At 39.0% G+C, this 19,576-nt stretch overlaps 1 protein-coding gene across 1 annotated transcript in view; it reads left to right on the top strand.

Annotated features, from left to right (window-relative positions):
- LOC140232644 (G patch domain-containing protein 1-like) overlaps nucleotides 1-19,576 on the top strand; it is a 137,514-nt gene that overhangs the window by 22,084 nt on the left and 95,854 nt on the right. Inside the window, exons 11-12 of the mRNA XM_072312745.1 lie at nucleotides 1,639-1,808; nucleotides 2,388-2,515. Of these exons, the coding sequence (XP_072168846.1) occupies nucleotides 1,639-1,808; nucleotides 2,388-2,515 (298 nt within the window). The remainder of the gene's footprint in view (nucleotides 1-1,638; nucleotides 1,809-2,387; nucleotides 2,516-19,576) is intronic.

A 19,576-nucleotide genomic window follows, 5' to 3' on the forward strand; every position in this document is an offset into this window, starting at 1 on the left:
CTCACCAAACTACGAGGAGTGTTGGTTCACCCCAAGGATGAAAAGATCACCTGAGGACTCGACAGGAGTAGTGTACCAAATACCATGTAAGGACTGTGACAAAGTTTACATTGGTGAGATGGGCAGGAAATTTGGAGTCAGGAAGTCAGAACACCAAAAAGAGGCAGAGTCACTGGGGAAGACATATTTCACAAGGGCCAAAAAGAAGGAGGCAGATCTTACTCCTAAAAAGTCAGCCATAAGTGATCACGTGGCGCACAAAAACCACATCATTGACTGGAAACAGAGCAAGGTTGTGTCCAAAGTCAGCAACATATTCACACGTTGGATAAGAGAGGGGATCCACATACAATGGGGCGGGAACACATGATGAATCGTGGCGAGGGGTAATACAAATTATCTTCAGCGTACATTCCCATTCTCTCGGACTGTAAGACTGCCTACACCCCATCTACAGCAAGTCAACGTCAGTCTGATGAAGCCTACAGACAGTAGGCGAAAGCTCACGCAAGGTAAATAGTTTTCTTTGGTTGTGTACAAAAGAAATTTCACCTTAATTCAGGGTTCCCAGAGTCATGGAAAATCCTGGAAAAATTTGTGGTCATGGAAAGTCAGGGAAAAGTCAGGGAATTTGGAAAATTTGTGAAAAGTCATGGAAAAGTCAGGGAATTGCATTTACCTCTTGGCTATGGCAGCTTTCCAGTTTGCCGTGTCTCGCAACTCTCATACTCTGTGATCATACTCTGCTATTATAATTGGTGTTCATGATTTCCATTTTTCCCAGTTTTGTGACATCCCAAATTCTACATAACTCCCGGGACATATACTAATGATAATAGATGTACCTGTCATGAGTAAGATATAGTTGGTGGAACGGATGGCTGTGAGGGGAGGTGGAGGCCATCATAACGTGTCTGATTTTGGAAACCGTGCCAGAAAGGAAGTCATGGAAAGCAGCAATTTAGTCACAGAAATGTCATGGAAAAGTCACGGAATTCTGTTTTCAAATTTCTGTGGGAACCCTGTAATTAGATAATCCCAATTGTTCTCTCTTTTTTGTATGAAATTGTGTTATGTTAAACATGTACCTTTATTTGAAAAGCTTTTCAAAACCCTAAGTAAGATAATTCTTGGATATACTTTGAATGTTTGAAGTTGAGGTAAGACACCAATTAGCATCATGATGATGAGAATGAAAAGCATTATACTGCTGTTTTGTATGACAATCAGTAAGATATTAAATCTTTTGTGTATCAAACAGTATTCAGCTGCTGTTGAAAGACAATCAAAATATCAGATTCAAAATGTGGAACATACACAAGCAGAGCTGGAAGCTAGTGTGTTTTAATAATCAGTATTTTAATATAATTTGTTTTTTTATTTTTCATCCAAAGGATGAAGGAATTGCAGGCTCAACAGCGATAAACTGTATGTTACGTGATGAGCAATTGACTAATTGGATAGCTGGAATCTTTTTAGGTGTTGTTTCTTATACCTGTAGTCTGTATGTATAACACTTTTCTACCTCATCCCGACACTCTGCAAGTACTCAGCATGGTGTGATTTCTCAGAAGTTCCCTGGAGGCAGTCGATGGAGTGTCCTGTTGTGATTTACCACTTGCTGATTCATTCCTCTAGGATCTGTTCCAGGGGACACCAGGACAGAGTGGGAACGGCAGCAGGAGCGGGAGGAGTTTGCTAGGGCGGCGGCCCTGTACCGCCCCATGTCGGGCATGATGGCGTCCCGCTTTGTGAGCGCCAAACACAGCGATGCGGATGACAAGGTAGAGGTACAGGCAGAGACTGGGGTGAGTCTTATTGTGCAGCTCTTTTTATAACCCGTAAGCCTGACTAGTGCTTATTTTTAAGGGAATGGGTTATGGATTGCAAAACATGAGTTTGTAGGGAGAGATTTGAGCTCTCATCCAGTTTGGGGATACTGTGTGCCATGATGATTAAAATCATGGTTTGTTACATGTGTGATGAATCATTCCAGGAAGTGTGGAGAGATTTTGACTGTTTTTATGAAATGTCATAAATTATATAAGCCTGAAGATTGTGCTGCTGCCTGCAAAAGACGACTCTTTTTGTTGTCTTTTTCTTGGGGGGGGGGGGGGGGGGGTATTGGAAAGGTCAGGGGTGAGTATCACTGAACTTATATTTTCTTCTTGACTAATTCGAAGATTACAAAGCTAGTCCTCATTTCTGAGTGTAAAAATATCTGTGAATGGGTTTACATCAAATTTAGATTGTTAGTGAAGTATCCTTGGTAAAAATATCCCCAAAGCCATTAAAAAGTGAAATAATAGACACCTTTCACCTGAACTTGTAAAAGCCCCTGTTTTCACTTCTTATATTGGAAGCTTTATACTTTTGGTTTGTTACAGGGTGATGAAAACGACCAAAGCAAAGCAGCCGAAATGAAGATGTTTGGTCAGCTTACCCGAGACTCACTGGAATGGCATCCTGACAAGCTGCTGTGCAAGCGCTTCAATGTGGCTGACCCCTACCCAGGGTGAGTTTTGACCAGAAGCACTAGACCACACCTCTCTCAGACTAATTCAAATTTAGATGAGAAAACCTGCTGATTTAATGAGTTTCCTACCCAATTTATACACAAAGCTGTGCCCAAGGTGTGCTCCTGAAGCACTTCGACTCATGTCCCTCTGAGTCGGGTCATACTAGTTACTGAGACCACCCCCAAAGTGGCTGAGAAGGAATAACTGACACCGTAACCTTGGCGTGTGCGGGAACCTCTAACACACAAGCTGTATGTACAGTGCCCACCAAATTCCACTTTTAGAGCGTTCTAAACATAGGTGACATTTGGTGACGTTGGATGAGAGGGACATAAACATTCACAATAACCTTTAAGTGTGTGGGACCGTCTCACATTGTGAGTGCACAGCTGCCAAGTCCTCTGTATTCTACAGAAGGCTCCCTGAAAACTTGAATACAATATCTCTTTGTGCCTAAAAAAAAAAAAAAAAAAAAGAAGTTATATTTAAAAATGAAAGCCCCCCCCCCCTTGATTTGGGATCTCTCCTCTGCCCCAATTGATGTGCATGATTGTGTGCTCCACATGAGATATTTCCCTCAGTATGATGTATAAGTGATGGTAGACGTGCAAGTGTCAGATCTTGGTTTTGATAATGATGATGATGATGATGATGTTGATGATGATGATGATTATGATGATGATGATGATGATGATGATGATGATGATGATGATGATGATGATGATGGTGATGATGGTGATGATGGTGGTGGTGATGGTGGTGGTGATGATAGTGATAGTGATAATAATATAGATAACTAGAAAAGCACTCTTAGAGTGCAGACCTCCGCCAAGCAGTTACTTTCCACCGATGATCGTGCTCTTCCCAAAGATATTTTTTTTTCTCCTCTCCACCACTGGGGGAAAGCTCTTTGGGCTCTTCCATAGACATTAGTGATTTCCACCCATATGTGTATACATGTTGAAAAATTGCCCGATTTCCCAATATAGAGGCCTTTGTTGCGTCATAAACCCTTAGCTGCGCGGCGCGCCTCGCCCTAGCAGAAAGTGGAGCACGCACTTTAATGCGCGTATGCAAACCTCAAATACGCGCAGCCTGAACTTCCAAGTTCATTGACCCTACCTGCCAAAATATCAAAAATCCTTCATAAATTCCCCCAAAATTCTCGGATCACTGCCAAAAGTTAATCATTTGTTACTTGTGTCATTTTCAACCTTTCCTGCAAGTTTCATCCAAATCCGTTAACTACTTTTTGAGTTATTTTGCACACGGACAAACGAACGAACGCACAAACCAACGGTAACAGAAACATAACCTCATCCCTTGGCAGAGGTATCAATGGACTCTCATTAAGCGCTCATTCTACCTAAAAAGATACTCATGGCACTGTGGAAACAGAATGATTTGATATGTTATGTTACAGCATAGTATCATGTAGAAGATCAAACAGAAGAACAATAAGCAAACAAACAAATAATATGCACATACATACAACATGTAATAATTGTCAATGCAAATTAAAAAGGTTTTAGACAGACAGGTACGTACTCTTGCACAACACAATGCCAGCAAATTTAGAGAAACCATGCTGCCTGTGAACGATTACATATAATATTGCTACCCAATCATTTTGTGGGAATGTAACCATGCACCACAAAACATCAAAAAGTCACCATATGTATTACACTGTTGAGGTAGAGTCAAATCTCTAGAGAGGAAGTACACAGCTTTTGAATGATCTGCCAACTCAACCAATGTGTACCTCTATCCAACTGAAATAAGTGATACAAAAATCCAGTCTGTAGGAAATAAATCCTTAAAGACCAAGGTCTACTAAAGTGTGCTGAATTACTTGTATTTGTGGAGTCAAATGTCTGCAGATTTTGATTTTTTCCACCCACTGAAATAAGTGATTGTAAATCCAGTCTTTGGGAAAGTCAGTCATGAAGATTGGGGTCTATTTAAGTGCAATGAATCACTCCCATCTGTGGATTTAAATTTCTATTGCAAGCTTTCTAAAGAGATTATGGGATCAACCTGAAACTCGACATATTTATCAACAACGTTCTGTTCAAGGTCATTTCAAAGCATCAATGCTATTCTAATTGGACTGTCTTTTGTTACTGTCTATGAAGGATATCATGCACGCATGCACATGCATGCACAGTGTATTGCACCTCTTTGCTGGGAAGCAGGAAAAAAGAAATCGCACAGAAGAAAAATAGGTCACAAATACTACCTTTGATATGTACAAGTGGGATACATACATTGGTACTTTAGTAGTAGAAGACGTGAAGATTGTAATGACGATAAACATGGTAATTATGACGATATGATGATGGTGGTTATGATAAAGATTAAGACGATGGTATTGGTGATAATGATGATAAAGAAAAAAGTATTATTACTGTGCTGGTGGTGATGATAATGCAGTTTATGTTGAATGTAGTGAGTGTAATCATGTTCATAGTGATGGAAATGTGAGTGACATGATACTTAAAGGAGACCTCCGGATGATTTTCAGATTTTTACATTTGAAAAAACAATAAATTAGTTATACTTCGGACAGAGTTTCAGAATTTATGATAATTGGGATGAAGAAAAAGAACATTTTCAAAATTTATAACAAATTGCAAAGAACAAGGATGATGACATGGAAGGGTCACCATAAGAATGCATGAGTTGGGGCTCAAGGAAGCAGAACAAAAGAAGAAGGCATGCATAGATTATACACAGGTGAACTCGCGAGCAAGCAGTATTGTAATGGAAATACACTGCTACATTAATTTCTTAAATATGTGAGCCTGCTCTATCATCCTTGTTCAATGTAATTTGTTTAAGGTTTTCAAAGTATTGTTTCTCTGCTTAAGAACCACAATAAATTCCACAAATCTATACATGGAGCTGTTGATTTATGTACTACATGATGTGAAATTATGAACATTGTTTGGAATGCCCCTTTAATACTACATGGGTGAGGAATTTTCATGGCCTAGTTGTGGGGAGTGGATGACATGAACTGCAAGGCTGCCCTCATGGTCAGGTTTGTTTCTGCACACTTTGCCACATCACTGGTGATCACCAGAACTGATTAGGGACTTTTTGATTGAGTGAACGAGAACGATGTGACGCCGACCGCAGGCGTATGTCAAGGCGTCACATCCCCACGTTGAGCCGCTGCTGAAAGACATTTTGATTTCGGGCATCATGTCTCTTGGCGTCACGTCTCGTGGCATGTGCAGTAGGCTACAAATGTACCTGTGCCTTTGGTGCATATGTGGAATTTGTGACTTGTTTTTTTTACTTTTAATATTTACTTTGTCTTTGACTAGATGCCAAATACACTGTAAGCAAGGCTCGACACTAACGGTGGCCCGGTGGCCCGGGGCCACCAGCAATTGAGTCGGGCCACCCCAAAATTATAAGTCGGGCCACCAAATTTCAAAAAAGGGCAAAATTTTTTGAAAAGTATGTCAATATATTCGTAAGTTTTTGCGCCAGAAATTAGCAGTTAAATTTGTTTAAAGGTTGGATGAAAAGGACTGAATGAGTGCCTGAGAGTGAGTGTTGCGAGTTTGTTGAGGTTATTTATGAGTAAATATGTCCAGCTTCCGATTCTTACTATGATAGAACTTATATATTTGACTCATTAAAAAAAAAAAGTTAGTGTGGAGCCCTGCTTAAGTACCCTGGGATGAATTGTGTGGATTTCAAAACATGATGCATGGTAAGGCTGCAAAGTACAGTGCACGGCACCAGACCAAGCACCGAGACGTGATTGCATACAGCATTACGTGTATGCATGTGTGGGACTACGGTATACAGTTGTAAATTGCAGAACAGTGAAAGCAGGCAAATGAAATAGGTACCAGAGGCTGTAGTTTGTACGTCAGCGCTGCTGCGACATATCAAGATCTTAAGCTTTCATGTATATTCTCTTGAAAGAAATAGGAAAATAGGTGAACTGAGCACTGATTTCCTCAGAGTCATCATGATCTTTCGTGCAGTTTCGTCAATCGCGAAAGAGTGTGATGTCATAGATAGGTGGCGTGAGTGCGGCGCAAGTGAATTTGGGTCGACGGTGATAACCGGGGTGAACGCGTTTGAAAATTGGGTGATGAGCCGGGGGTCAACACTCTCCTGCCAGTAGAGGGCAATATTCATTGTCTGCTGCAACGTAAGAAATTTCAACTCTGCTTAAACAGATTTTTTTTTTTTTTTTCTTAAACGTTACTCTTAATATTCTGGTTTCCTTGTCTAGTAGTTTATTGCGTTTCATGGCGGATGAATATTATTACCTGTATGGGTATAATCTAATCATTGTACAATTATTTTCAAATTTACAAGAGGAGTGCCTTGTCAAGGCTCATACAATACCTGGCACTCCCTTTTTCTGTTCATTGCTATTTTCAAAGCATTTTCCATTGTCCCCACCCCCACAGAAGCCTCCAGATTTTTATTTTTTTTTCTATTAGATTCTTTAATGCCCCACATTGTTGGCTGTTCATGTGAGCTGAATGTTTATCATGTGTGAAAATGGAAAGCATGATCGTCATGCATGGCAAAATCTCAATGCCTTTACAAGCACTATATAATATATAGTGCTTGTAAAGGCATTGAGATTTTGCCATGCATTTTAGTAGTAATCGCGAACTGAAGGAAACCACTTGTCAGTCAATATTTCCAGGGGGAGGGGGGTTATCTTCTTCATTATGCTTTTAGATATTTAGCAAAAAAAGAAAGAATAAAAAAATGTTCCTGCATTGATATTCACTAAAACATGTAAATATGAGCAGAGAAGTTTCAGAAGAAGTAATGTTGCTTGAGTGAAATGCTGAGGGTATACGTAGTTTCAGTGGTAGTAAAACTACATTCCTTTTGGACAAACTGGCAATTTAAATTGTAGCTATGGTTGGTTTTACAGAGTACAATCTACAATTAAATTTGTTTGGAGAGAATGTCAAAGCAGAAGTACGAAATGTGTGCCCTTCTTTCTGTGCTATGAAACGAATCTACAGTACACACATTTAAACCATCTCTGACCTTAACATGTCTCCTGCCACTTGTGCCCTTTAAGTTATATTCCTGTTCACTTGGTGTACACATTGCTGTTCAAAACAAAAACAGTGAAGTTTAGATTGAGGTTCTGATCCCTGGTGGACTACATTTGTATAAAAAAGGACCTGCTAGTCATGTAATGTATGGCCTTTTTATTAGATGTTTAGACGGAGCGTTGATGAGCAAAACAGCAATAATATGCAATTTAAGTTTTTATTGCAACTGATTGACAAATTGCCCCACATCGACGTAAATAAGCACTGAATTGATCAGTGTCTCAGTAGTAGCCATGATAAAAAATCATGGGCGTACATACTCGAGCAGGATTCGAACCTACGACCTCCTGATCACCGGACAGGCGTCATCTCCACTAGACCACCGAGCTTTCGCCCGACAGCAAGTGTTGGTTCTACTCCTTATAGCATGCAGCGGGTACTGCTTTGTTATTCAAATTCATGAAATTCTTTTTTCTTTTTTTCTTTTTTTCATTTCATGAATTTGAATAACAAAGCAGTACCCGCTGCATGCTATAAGGAGTAGAACCAACACTTGCTGTCGGGCGAAAGCTCGGTGGTCTAGTGGAGATGACGCCTGTCCGGTGATCAGGAGGTCGTAGGTTCGAATCCTGCTCGAGTATGTACGCCCATGATTTTTTATCATGGCTACTACTGAGACACTGATCAATTCAGTGCTTATTTACGTCGATGTGGGGCAATTTGTCAATCAGTTGCAATGAAAACATCTCGACGAAAGAATTTCATGAATTTGAATAACAAAGCAGTACCCGCTGCATGCTATAAGGAGTAGAACCAACACTTGCTGTTTGGCGAAAGCTCGGTGGTCTAGTGGAGATGACGCCTGTCCGGTGATCAGGAGGTCGTAGGTTCGAATCCTGCTCGAGTATGTACGCCCATGATTTTTTATCATGGCTACTACTGAGACACTGATCAATTCAGTGCTTATTTACGTCGATGTGGGGCAATTTGTCAATCAGTTGCGATGAAAACATCTCGACGAAAGAATTTCATGAATTTGATTAAGTTTTTATATTGCACATTTTACACTTGTTAAGTATCTTGTTAACTTTATGATATGTGTGTTGACACGCATATGCACTCACACACAGATTGTGCTCCGTGTTGTAGTACATTAGCACAGTGTATTCCTATACGTCCATTGCATAACTGAACAGGAAGAGTACAATATACAATTTATGGACAAAATCTATGTGTGATGGGGGGTTGTGTTTCCGGACACTTAAGTTCACGCGTGAAAACTTACCTATTTTACATAGAATATGCACCCTTCTTTGCCTCAGAGACTTGATATAGACTCATCCGACTGGATGCGTCATTTTCATTACAGACGCACTTACAATACGCGTCCGGTCCCACAACGCTTGGTCATACAGTTAAAAATAAATGGAAACAGTATCATGCCTGTATTACCTTTATAACAAATTATTTACATCATAAGTACATGGCATGAACAAGTTGAAAAAATGAATAACATGTGAGTCCAACAAAATCAAACTCAGCTCTTGTGAGAGTTGATATACCTCAAGTAGAAGCATTTTCTGTGTCTCTCACAATACTTACTATACTGACAAGATGGCTGTTGAATAATTGCAATTGCCGTGATGATTTTCAATGGTTACAGTTTGATATTCCCAAGGTTTGTTATACCCCCGCCAAACGAAGTTTGAAGGGGGTATATAGGAATCAGCGGACGGTCGGGCGGTCGGGCGGTCGGTCAGGTGGTCGGGCGGTCGGTCGGTCGGTCGGTCGGGCGGTCGGTCCGTTGCATTTCTTGCGTCGCGAACTACTTCCTCAGTTTTCAACCGATTCCCATAAAACTTGGCACAGATGTGTGCCTTGGGTTGTAGATGTGCAAGACGTATTTTTTGACAGTACCCAAAAGTATGTTGCCGTGGTAACGGCATATTATGGGCAAAAATGAGTACAAATCTTGCGTCGCGAACTCCTCCCACAGTTTTTGATCAATTTTTATGAAATTAGGTACAGATGTTCATCTGAATATGTTAATGTGCAAGACACATATTTCCGCAGTGGCAAAAAGTGCGTTGCCATGGTAACGGCATGTTATTGATAAAATATAGGGCAAAATGCTTCGTGGCAAAACTGCTTCATCAGTGTTCTTCCAATTCTCATGGAATTCATATTGAATGTTTGTCTTAGGATATAGGTCAGCATGACACATTTCTTGACAGTTACAAAAAGTATGTTGCCATGGTAACACGCTCACATATTATGAGCCAAAATGATGGAAAATTTTGTGTTGCAAACTACTTCCTCAGTTTTTGCCCAATTTCCATGAAACTTGGTACAGATGTGTGCCTTTGGTTGTAGATGTGCAAGACACATTTTTCGACAGTACCCGAAAGTACGTTGCCATGGTAACGGCATATTAATGGCAGAAGATCAAGGAAAGATCTTGCGGATTTAACTACTTCCTCAGTTTTTTGACCAAAGCTTATGAAATGTTGTTTGGCGGGGGTATAACCAGTCGCTGTAGCGACATTTCTAGTTATTCTGGAGATTCGTAAATCGGAGAATGAAGTAAGGTTCTTTGTTCCAATGGTTTGTTATTCCGAGGGTTCGGCAGATATCAAATATGTGCAGCGAATCATGTGCTCACAAGAAATAGTCTATTCTTGTCAAGGTTCTTCAGCTGTACAATGTATGTGTACTTAGGAGAGATCAGTGGTAAAGCTGTTTAAAGGGCTCGTATAGTTTTGGTTGAGACCCAACTTCAGGTTTATAACATTTTTTTGTGAGATGAGAAACCGCTTCTGAAATATGAAAGAGCATGTAATTCCAAGAGGAATTCAACGTTTATTTGATGAAAATTGGTTATGAAATGGCTGAGATACCCAAAACAGAGCAATGCTAATAAAATGTGGGACCCACATTCTATTGCGATCGCTTTGTTTTACTTTGTTTTTGGATGTCTCAGCCATTCCAAAACCGATTTTCATCAAATAAACTAAACTTTGAATTCCCCTTAGAATGGCATGCTCTGTACCATTTCATATTAAAGTGGTTTCTTGGTATCTCGCAAAAAGTTAAAAGCCAAACCCTCGGCTCCACCAATACTGTACCATCCCTTTAAAACAATTTGGTAAGGGGATCTGTGAATATATCCGAGCCAGGACAGCCTTCCCACTCCATGGTATCCCCACGCCACGGGGTCTTTAAAGGGGATGGCTAGTAACTGATCAGTGGGAATCAGTTGGAATGCTGGGGATGATTGTTCCAGTCCTTTTGGGATTCATTTTAACCTGTTGAGGACGGTTTGATTTTGCTACAACACGCAATTCCCATAGACACCTGCCCGAGTATACTCGGGACTCGTCCTCAACGGGTTAAGAGTACACTATATATACATGTATCTATTGTTGTGTGAAAATCATTTGCTTCAGAACGGTCTCATATTCAAGTAATGTGCAGTTTAATGCCCCATCACTGTACAAGCATGCTAACCTGGAAACATTAAACTGCACATTACTTGAATATGAGACCATTCTGAAGCAAATAATTTTCACAAAACAATAGAATTGTACTCTTAAATGAATCCCACAAGGATTGGAACAATCATCCCCCAGCATTCCCACTGTTTCCCACTGATCAGTTACTATCCATCCCCTTTAAGGCACCTCGCGAAATCATTACCTACACATTCCTACAGGTGTCATGACAGAATGGATGGCTTTCAAGAACCATTGATGACTATCAACCAGCAAATTGTGCAACTTTTTACATTCCATTTGGCAGAAAAGGAATGTGATTCTAGAAGCACTTCAGCTACAATTGTACACTGCATGAGAATTGTAAATATTCAAAATGGAGGCCGCAATCAAAGGAATGAACAAGTAACAAAAATATTTTCGAGGAAAAACTCATTAAGTATCAATACCTTGCTTCATAAAAGCCAATGACGATAATTTTGTATTGATGCATTTTACGCATCGTTCTTTATCCCTAGACTGTAGTGCGCGTGAATGTAGTCCTAGATGGGTTAATGGTGCATGAACTGTTGTAATTTATTGAGTCAGTGAGAACTTTGAGGTGTAACAAATTACCAATTTACTAAGGTAGAATGATTTATCATGCTATATTGTGTGGGAGGACTCATGCCAATGGAAAAACATACTTGGTGTAATGAACCCAGAAAAAAAAGCCTTTAGAGTGTAATTGTGGCATGCAATATGTTGTACTTTGCAGCTATGTGACATGGTAGTGATGAATCCTTGTTCTCATTCCACATATCCTTAAATATCTTTTGAAAGTAATTTATGATCCTCTGCTTCCCAAAATAGTTGCGGTAAATGATCTCTTTGCAGTTTAGAGTACCATATTGCTAAGGGAGTATTAACATTTGCCACACATACAGTAGCCTACAGGTACACCATGCATGAATCTATCATGGGTTATGCACTGTGACTGTTCAAACTGTGTAACCAGTATCTGTTCAAGCTTTTTATTCTCTGTTGTCAAGTATGGCATGTGACGCTTCATTTGATAACATGCCACTCGTATCAATGACAAAGATACAGCAATGGATGCACCAACTAGCAGCTAAACTTTGGGGAAAATATCCGCATTGTCATATTTTTGTAGCATCTACATTGTATTTTCCATCTTTGCAAGGTTGGAAGTTTCATTTCCTTTCCAGCCTTTCTTCAGGCTGCCTGGTCTGTGCTGTCCACCCCAATGAAGCAAGAAATTTTTTCATCTTCCGCTAGTGTCACTTGCCAGGCTTTGTAGGGTCTGCCCAGTAGTTTGTACTGTACGAGCTGAAACATTGGCGTACAGATATTTTCGCAAATTGCTACTTGGAGGACATTTTCGCTTGTTGTTAATTTCGTGGTTGCGAGGGTCTAACTGAACTTACTTATTTGCGCATTGTTATTTTCGCGTGTTGTAATTTTCGTGGTTCAAAGGCGATTCGCGAAATTCGCGAAAATAAAACCACCGCGAAAATTTCAGCTCATACAGTATCAGACACTGGAAGGATTATAACCCTTCTTCACCCAGAGGCTTCCACCTCTCTTGCCACATACCCATACCATCTCATACCCCATGTAGAGCCCCCCCAAAACACAGCACAACTTCCAGAGGTTGTGCCGTGTTTACCTCAGACGTCTTGGACTCTATACGGACATGGCACAAAGCACAAGACAGGAGTCTGGAGATACATGGAGTGAGTCTGAGGTACTAGTATACAGTGTACATACGTGTATGTTGTGCTAGACAGCCTGGCACATGTCTGAGGTAGCCTCCAGAAGTTTTTCTGTGTTTTAATACCACAGACGAGAAAACTTTCAGTGGTCATGGGGTAGACACAACGCACTCTTCTAGTGGCCTGTGCTGTCTGTGGACATGTGTACGCATAATGCGCACACTCATACTGACCTCCTCTTTCAAAGAGAAACCCACGGCCGCTTTTTTCCATAGAAATGTACATGCCGTCTTCATGCTAGATGAGCAGGAACTCTAAACAGGGGTTCCTCTCACCCCTGCTTAGTTGAAGACCAAAGTTCTATCACTTGTTTTCGTCTGGCATGTCGTCCAGAGGTTCTCCAGAGGTTCTCCAAAGGTTCTCTGGGTATTACTATTGGGGGACTCTATTAAAAAGGGGTACAGTGTACGTATCAGTTTACTCGCCCTTATCTTTTCTGCTACTCTACATAAAAAAAAAAAAATTTGCAGACATGAGGAGTTCTTCTTTTCTTTTCTTCTCCTATAGGAAGGCCCTATGCCTTTACCAAACCATCCTCATGTTCACTTCATTTTATTGATTAAGTTTCAACAAATTACATTCATGACATACATCTACAGATCGAAGAGTAATAACAATGGTAATGAAAATCTATCTAATACAAAATGAACCTGACCTCATATGGGTAATTCCATTAAAAAGGGTCCCACTAGTTAAATGCCCCTTCTGTTTGCTTCATATTGTCATTGCTTAAAAATTACATACCCTATTAAAATCAATTTTACTTCTGAATACTCTTATTCAGGTAAGTATCTTCCTTTTCAAAGTAAAATATAAAAATTGTTTCTTCAAATTTCCACATGAATATTGACAAAAAGTGCAAAATCACAACATTTTTGGGCAAAATTGTGTGACATTTTACTGTAACACCAGTTAGACAGATTTACAGCTTGTTTGTGGATTAAACTCTATTTTAAGGGGTCAAAAATGATAAAAGACGAGCAAATTTTGAACACTATAAATATAATTCATGCATCAATTGTGACCGTGCACCTCAAAACGAACATAAAGTCGCACACACTGATTTTGCGTGAGGACTGAAAATAAGTGAAATGGGTCAACCTAGCCGAACTTGACTTTTTCATATATTCTGAAAGAGCGGGTCTTCTTTTACATTATGCTAAAATTTGGTATCATAAAATGGGCAGGAAAGTGTGTTTTTTAGCAGTTTATCTCGAACATTTTTGGTAGAATAGTGTGATTAGGTGTGTCTTTAGAATCCCTTTTTCATTTCTGAAAAACCTTGTCCACACTCTTCACTTTCAACTCTATAAACTTTTGAAAGGATAGTGCTACTGCTTTGAAAGTTGGCATTAGTTATGGACAGAATGTGTTAATGAGGCATGCTTAATTTCAGTTTAATCTGATAATCTCTTCATTGTTGTTGCTCTTGTGGTTTACTTCCTGTTTTTTGTCCCATTCATCGCACAGCCAGCACGGTTTGGTAAAGATTGCGCTTGAATAGACACTGTACTTCAGAGCCCCTTTTCTCAGTTCACACTTTTCCTGAGTTTGTGCTTTCTTTCCAATATTTAAATAGGTTAGGAGAGTCCATTTGATTTGAGTTATACATCATTTTAAAGCTTAAAGTCTGTTCTTTCAGAATATGGTCTTAACTAAAAATTCATGTCTGGCGACTTTTTGTTTGTTTTGAGGTGCAGGGTCACACTTGATACACATTTGCGCATGTAAATCCCAAGAAAGACGTTTGATGTGTGAGTTTTGGTGTCCCCATAATTGCTTACATGAGAAACCTTACTTTATGAGTGTGGAATCCATATTAAGGGCCAGTGTTGAACTGTTTGTTGTTATTTTGGTAGCAATCACATAGTTAAAACGATTTCAAGAGAAAATTGGGGTAAAATAAATAAATTTGAAAAAAAGACCAAATCATAATTTTCACACACGTGGCTTTGGTGTCCCCCTAAATATTACGTCGGGCCACAGTGATAGCTAATTTTTTGTGTCTTATCACAACAATAATTGTTCCTCATTAGCATATTTTACAATGTAGCTGTGGTTTCTCTGTAACAGGTATCAAAAATTGACCACTCTATTAATTTGAAGAAAAAAAATGCAAAAATAATATTTGGTGTCCCCCTTACACAAGAAACATTGAAGAATCTTTTTCCTGACCAAAAATAGGGCTTGTGTCATTTTTTCAATAGTATAGTTAATTTCTTACTTGAAAATAATCACTTCTATTGAAACAAACATAGAACTAGTTTGAAATATGTGGTAAGATGCCAAAATGGATGGTTCACGGTGTAAGGGGGACACCAATGGTGTCCCCTTTACATAGTGAACCAGTTTTTCCCCATACACTGCAATTTGGTATGCTCGCTTCCTTCAATTTCAGTTTAGAATGTTAATTTTCAATCAGTTTTCAAGGGACTTACTCAATATGAATGTTTTTTAAAGTTATGTTGAACAAAAATCTGATTCACTGATTTTATTGGCAAAATAGGCATGTCACAAAGTGGGTCCCTATTTTATGGAATTACCCATATCATAACGAGTAAATTTTTAGGACGTGCGTCAATCAATCTGTGCTGTATGTCATGTTCATATGTGGAATCAAAAACAATGTGTGAGGACGCCTACAGAAAAGCAGATGCTTGTTGGGGTAGGTCCCCAGAAAAGAAGTCTACAGCCTGTACATGTGCACACACACACACACAAACACAAACGCATGCACACAAGTACACCTAGACAGATGTTCATGCACACCCCTACTCAACACAGAATGTTGGCCTTTCTCAGGCTTCTAGCACTTGATGACGTCAATGGTAGTGCAGGTTTCACTCCCATAGAAGTCAGACATTTTCTTACACATAAGTCAAAATCTTCTGTGCTACTTGATTTGCGTCATTGTATCTGACATTACGTGTGTCAATTTACTATAAGAATGGTGGAAGCGAAACACAAAAGCAAAATCTGAACTTCTAAAGCAAGCAATATAAAACTCTGTAGGTAAAAAGCCTATTCATTTATAGTTCTTTTGTTGTCAGTAATCATTGTTTGCTGCGGTGAAAATGAAATCGTGCGGATCAATGCTCAATAATCCAATGTGTCACATTATCATGTTTTGGCACCAGAAGGGCTCAATGGGTTCACATGGCACATACAACATGCCCCCAAAGCAATTGATGATGAATACACAGCAATTGATGATGAGTCTTGGATGCTGTCATGTCCAGAAGGCTGAATGTTCGCACAAAAAGCTTTGTGATGAATGTTACAAAATTGTGTGGCGCTCCGACAAAACGAGTCATAAGTCGCACAGGGAGTTTTCCCGTAATGACCCAAAAATGAAGGGGAAGCACTGCTCGGGTCGAAATTTTTTTATGACGGATTTTGATTCCTTGATGTTTTATCTATTTGTACAGAAAATTTCAGCATGTAAAAATGAGTACAAGTGTCCCAAATCACAGTTTTTCTGAGACAATTTTTTTCGGTTACATTTTTTTCGAACGCTCGCCTTTACGTTGCGTTTCGCACCTATTGTTCTTGCCCGATCGAGACTCCACCTCCGTTGCTGGGGCGTATGCTAATGAAGCATTGCTCTTGACCCCATTGAAGACAAAACAAAGCATGGTGCGTGCAGCGGCGTCGGCGGCCAAGCGGCGAGGGCTTTAGAATTACGCAATAATAGTGAGCTGACCAAGGCTATTGATTGCATGACCAGCGAGTTGCGTTTGATACATGCACCACATTTCATGAAGTGGTGATTGATGTGATGCACAAATCGCGCTGAAAAAATTAATTCCAACGAACGATCACGCAGAATTTATTATACTTCATCAATGAGCTAATACATGATCACATATCGAACTTGGAACCTCTTTACGCGTGTGTGTACTTTTACAACGGTTATTGGCCTCATTAATGAATTCATTTAAATAATTATAACTTTCGTTCCCTGGTATGTGAATTGCTGTTTAAAGTTCAATTTTGGAGATATAGTAGGACCTAAGTTGTCAATTATTCTCGAGTTATTTTTTTATTTTTATTTTTTTTATAAAGTAGGCAATTCGTGTGATAATTAGCCAAATGTATGTAATGCGTACTATTATTTCCCTGGTAAATAAAACTTATTGCCCTATTTCTTATGATGGTTTGGGCCGTGACGGCGTGGAGAGAAATCGGAAGACAAACATTATTAATGCCCAAATAGGTCATGTTCCCTTTGGAGGATATTCTGACTCTTGTCATCTGTGTATTTTTTTAGAAGTAGGACCTATTTGAGAAAGTGACAGGAAGCTGTGTCGCTACTCAAAAGTGTGCTTCTTCATTTTTTTTTTTTATCAGAATGTTTGTAATGATAGCTGTTTGTCGTGTACTGCGTGTAGCTGACATGTGAGAGGTCAAGTCTACAAAGAATTTGGCTAACAGCTTTGCAAAGTAGCAGTGCTAATTGCCCATTGAATTGCGTATACTGAGGAATTCCGAATGAAAGAATTGGAAGACATCGTTCACTCCTTGTATCCGAGTAAATCCCGCATCAACGAAGCCTTAAACAATGAAAGGTAAACTTCCTGCTATCAAGGGGTGGATAATCACGCAACCAGTATTCTTTCTTCGCCATTGATAGCAGAATCAGTGACGTAATGGAGCAACACTGTTGGAGGATCGGCATTATGTCTGCTAATTTGTAAAAGATTTTTTCAGTCCCCTTTTGTGTTCAGAACCACAGTCAGGGACGCTAACTTACTTTATCTCCTACAAGCTATCATTACTATCTTAAAACGTGAATTTTATGAAAGGTTAAAAGTGATCGCGGAATCAGTTCTTCTGCGTGACACCAGGCTTTTATAATAGCATACCAAGCTTAAATCGTTTACCTGTATAGAAAAGGCGGGAATACACACTTATCGCAATCATCCGGATTTGAGAATTATACACTCTACTATTTTTCTTCATCTTTCCCCCCACAAAGACCATGGTAATTCAAAACAAACAAACAAACAAACAAACAAACAATCAAACAAGCAGTTGCATTATATCAGAACGTACAGAATTTTTGTGTTTTTACAGTGTTTCCTAATAAATGCCTATACATAGCGAAAACCCAACACAACTTTTATCAAGGAGGGAAGGGAACTTAAATTTAAATATAACATACAGTGTAGTTTACAGAAATCAGACATGTAAATAAGGCAATCATATACATCCGCATGGCCGATTGTAATCTCTTACTTTGATTATCAAACATTATTGCCTGCATTTACGTGCTTTCTCTAATTTCTTGAACTTTGCCTCATTTTCTCTTTCTTTTTTTTAAAACAATTGCTCGCAACATTTAAAAATCGTAACACAGTCTGATGTCCCGCAATATAATGTTCCATTTGATTCGTCACTTATTGTTGGTCGGGTGACACCAAATTTTGGAATCTCGAGCGATGATGCATGGCATTTTGTTTGTTGGTTTTCGTCTCATCGCTCAAAAGAATTTTGACTACGATTACAGAGGTATCATCTACAAGACTTAACTGATGGTTTACAGAAGTGATCATCAATTCAGTAAGGATTAGTCAAGTCATGAATTCACTTTACCCATCATGTCCAATCGAACTACGACATTGTTGGGGTAACCGCGCCTTTTTAATCTCATAGTTCAAACTAATTCTTGACATAATCAAAACAAATAATTCTTTATATAATTTCTCACAATACTCAAAAGATGGCCTAAGTCAAAACTTTCTACAAAGATTGCAATCTTTACTGGCCTAAACAAGTTTTCTAAGTCCTAATTCCTAAGTGATGTCGCTACGAAAATGACACATGGTTTGACTACTGCTTCAAGCAAATAAAAGTAAAAAGGAATGGGATATACTTCTAATAATAGTACCACGCCGTACAATGCATTCCACTGTATTTAGTAATGTTTGATTACGTTTCTGTGCGCTTTATGTACGGAAAATAAAAGGCAGATTGATGCTTTTAACATGCTAACACACAGCGCATTCAAAGTGTCTTTTGAAATACACCGTGTACAATGTAATGTTTTAGTATACGGTTTGAAACTTTGAATTTGCGAGTCCTTTATAAAGTTATAAGGGTTATTACATTACCAAGCAAAAATTAAAGTATTTAGGGATTCGGATTTGCGCAGAAGACTAAAAGTGATATATATGGCGATCATTCGCAACAGAGACAATCCGCTTCAATAGATGTAATTCTGTTTTCATGAATTGAAAGAGAAACGAAAAGAAGTCAACTTTTTATTCTTCATTTAGCTTTCTCACCAATTGAACTTGATTTGATTTGCCATGCATGATATCGCTGTGTGTTCTCTTAATTCTATTAAATTATTTAATTGGTGTGCTTGGTTTTTTATGCAGAATATTACAGGTAAGTATAATTCATTGAAGTTCATAATGTTTGTACATATGGCGTGTTCATTGTTTTGTATTTTCATTTTATAATATATCATGTGTCCATTATCTGATTCTGACCACGAAAATATGGCGACTGTTAAAATGCGGAGTATGTACTGGAAAACTAATGTCTCCTGCCAGTATAGACAAACTAATTTCTAGTCTATCCCCGCTTAAAATGGAAATTAAATTTAAAAAAAAAAAAAAAAAAAAAAAAAACGAAGTTTGACTTTCAGCAGATTTCAACCGTTTTGTATAGTGCCTGATTCATGTAATGGACACAATTCTTTAGCACATCAGCAATCACACAACTTTCGG

Source organism: Diadema setosum, chromosome 9, assembly GCF_964275005.1.
Source record: "Diadema setosum chromosome 9, eeDiaSeto1, whole genome shotgun sequence".
Classification (NCBI taxonomy): domain Eukaryota; kingdom Metazoa; phylum Echinodermata; class Echinoidea; order Diadematoida; family Diadematidae; genus Diadema; species Diadema setosum.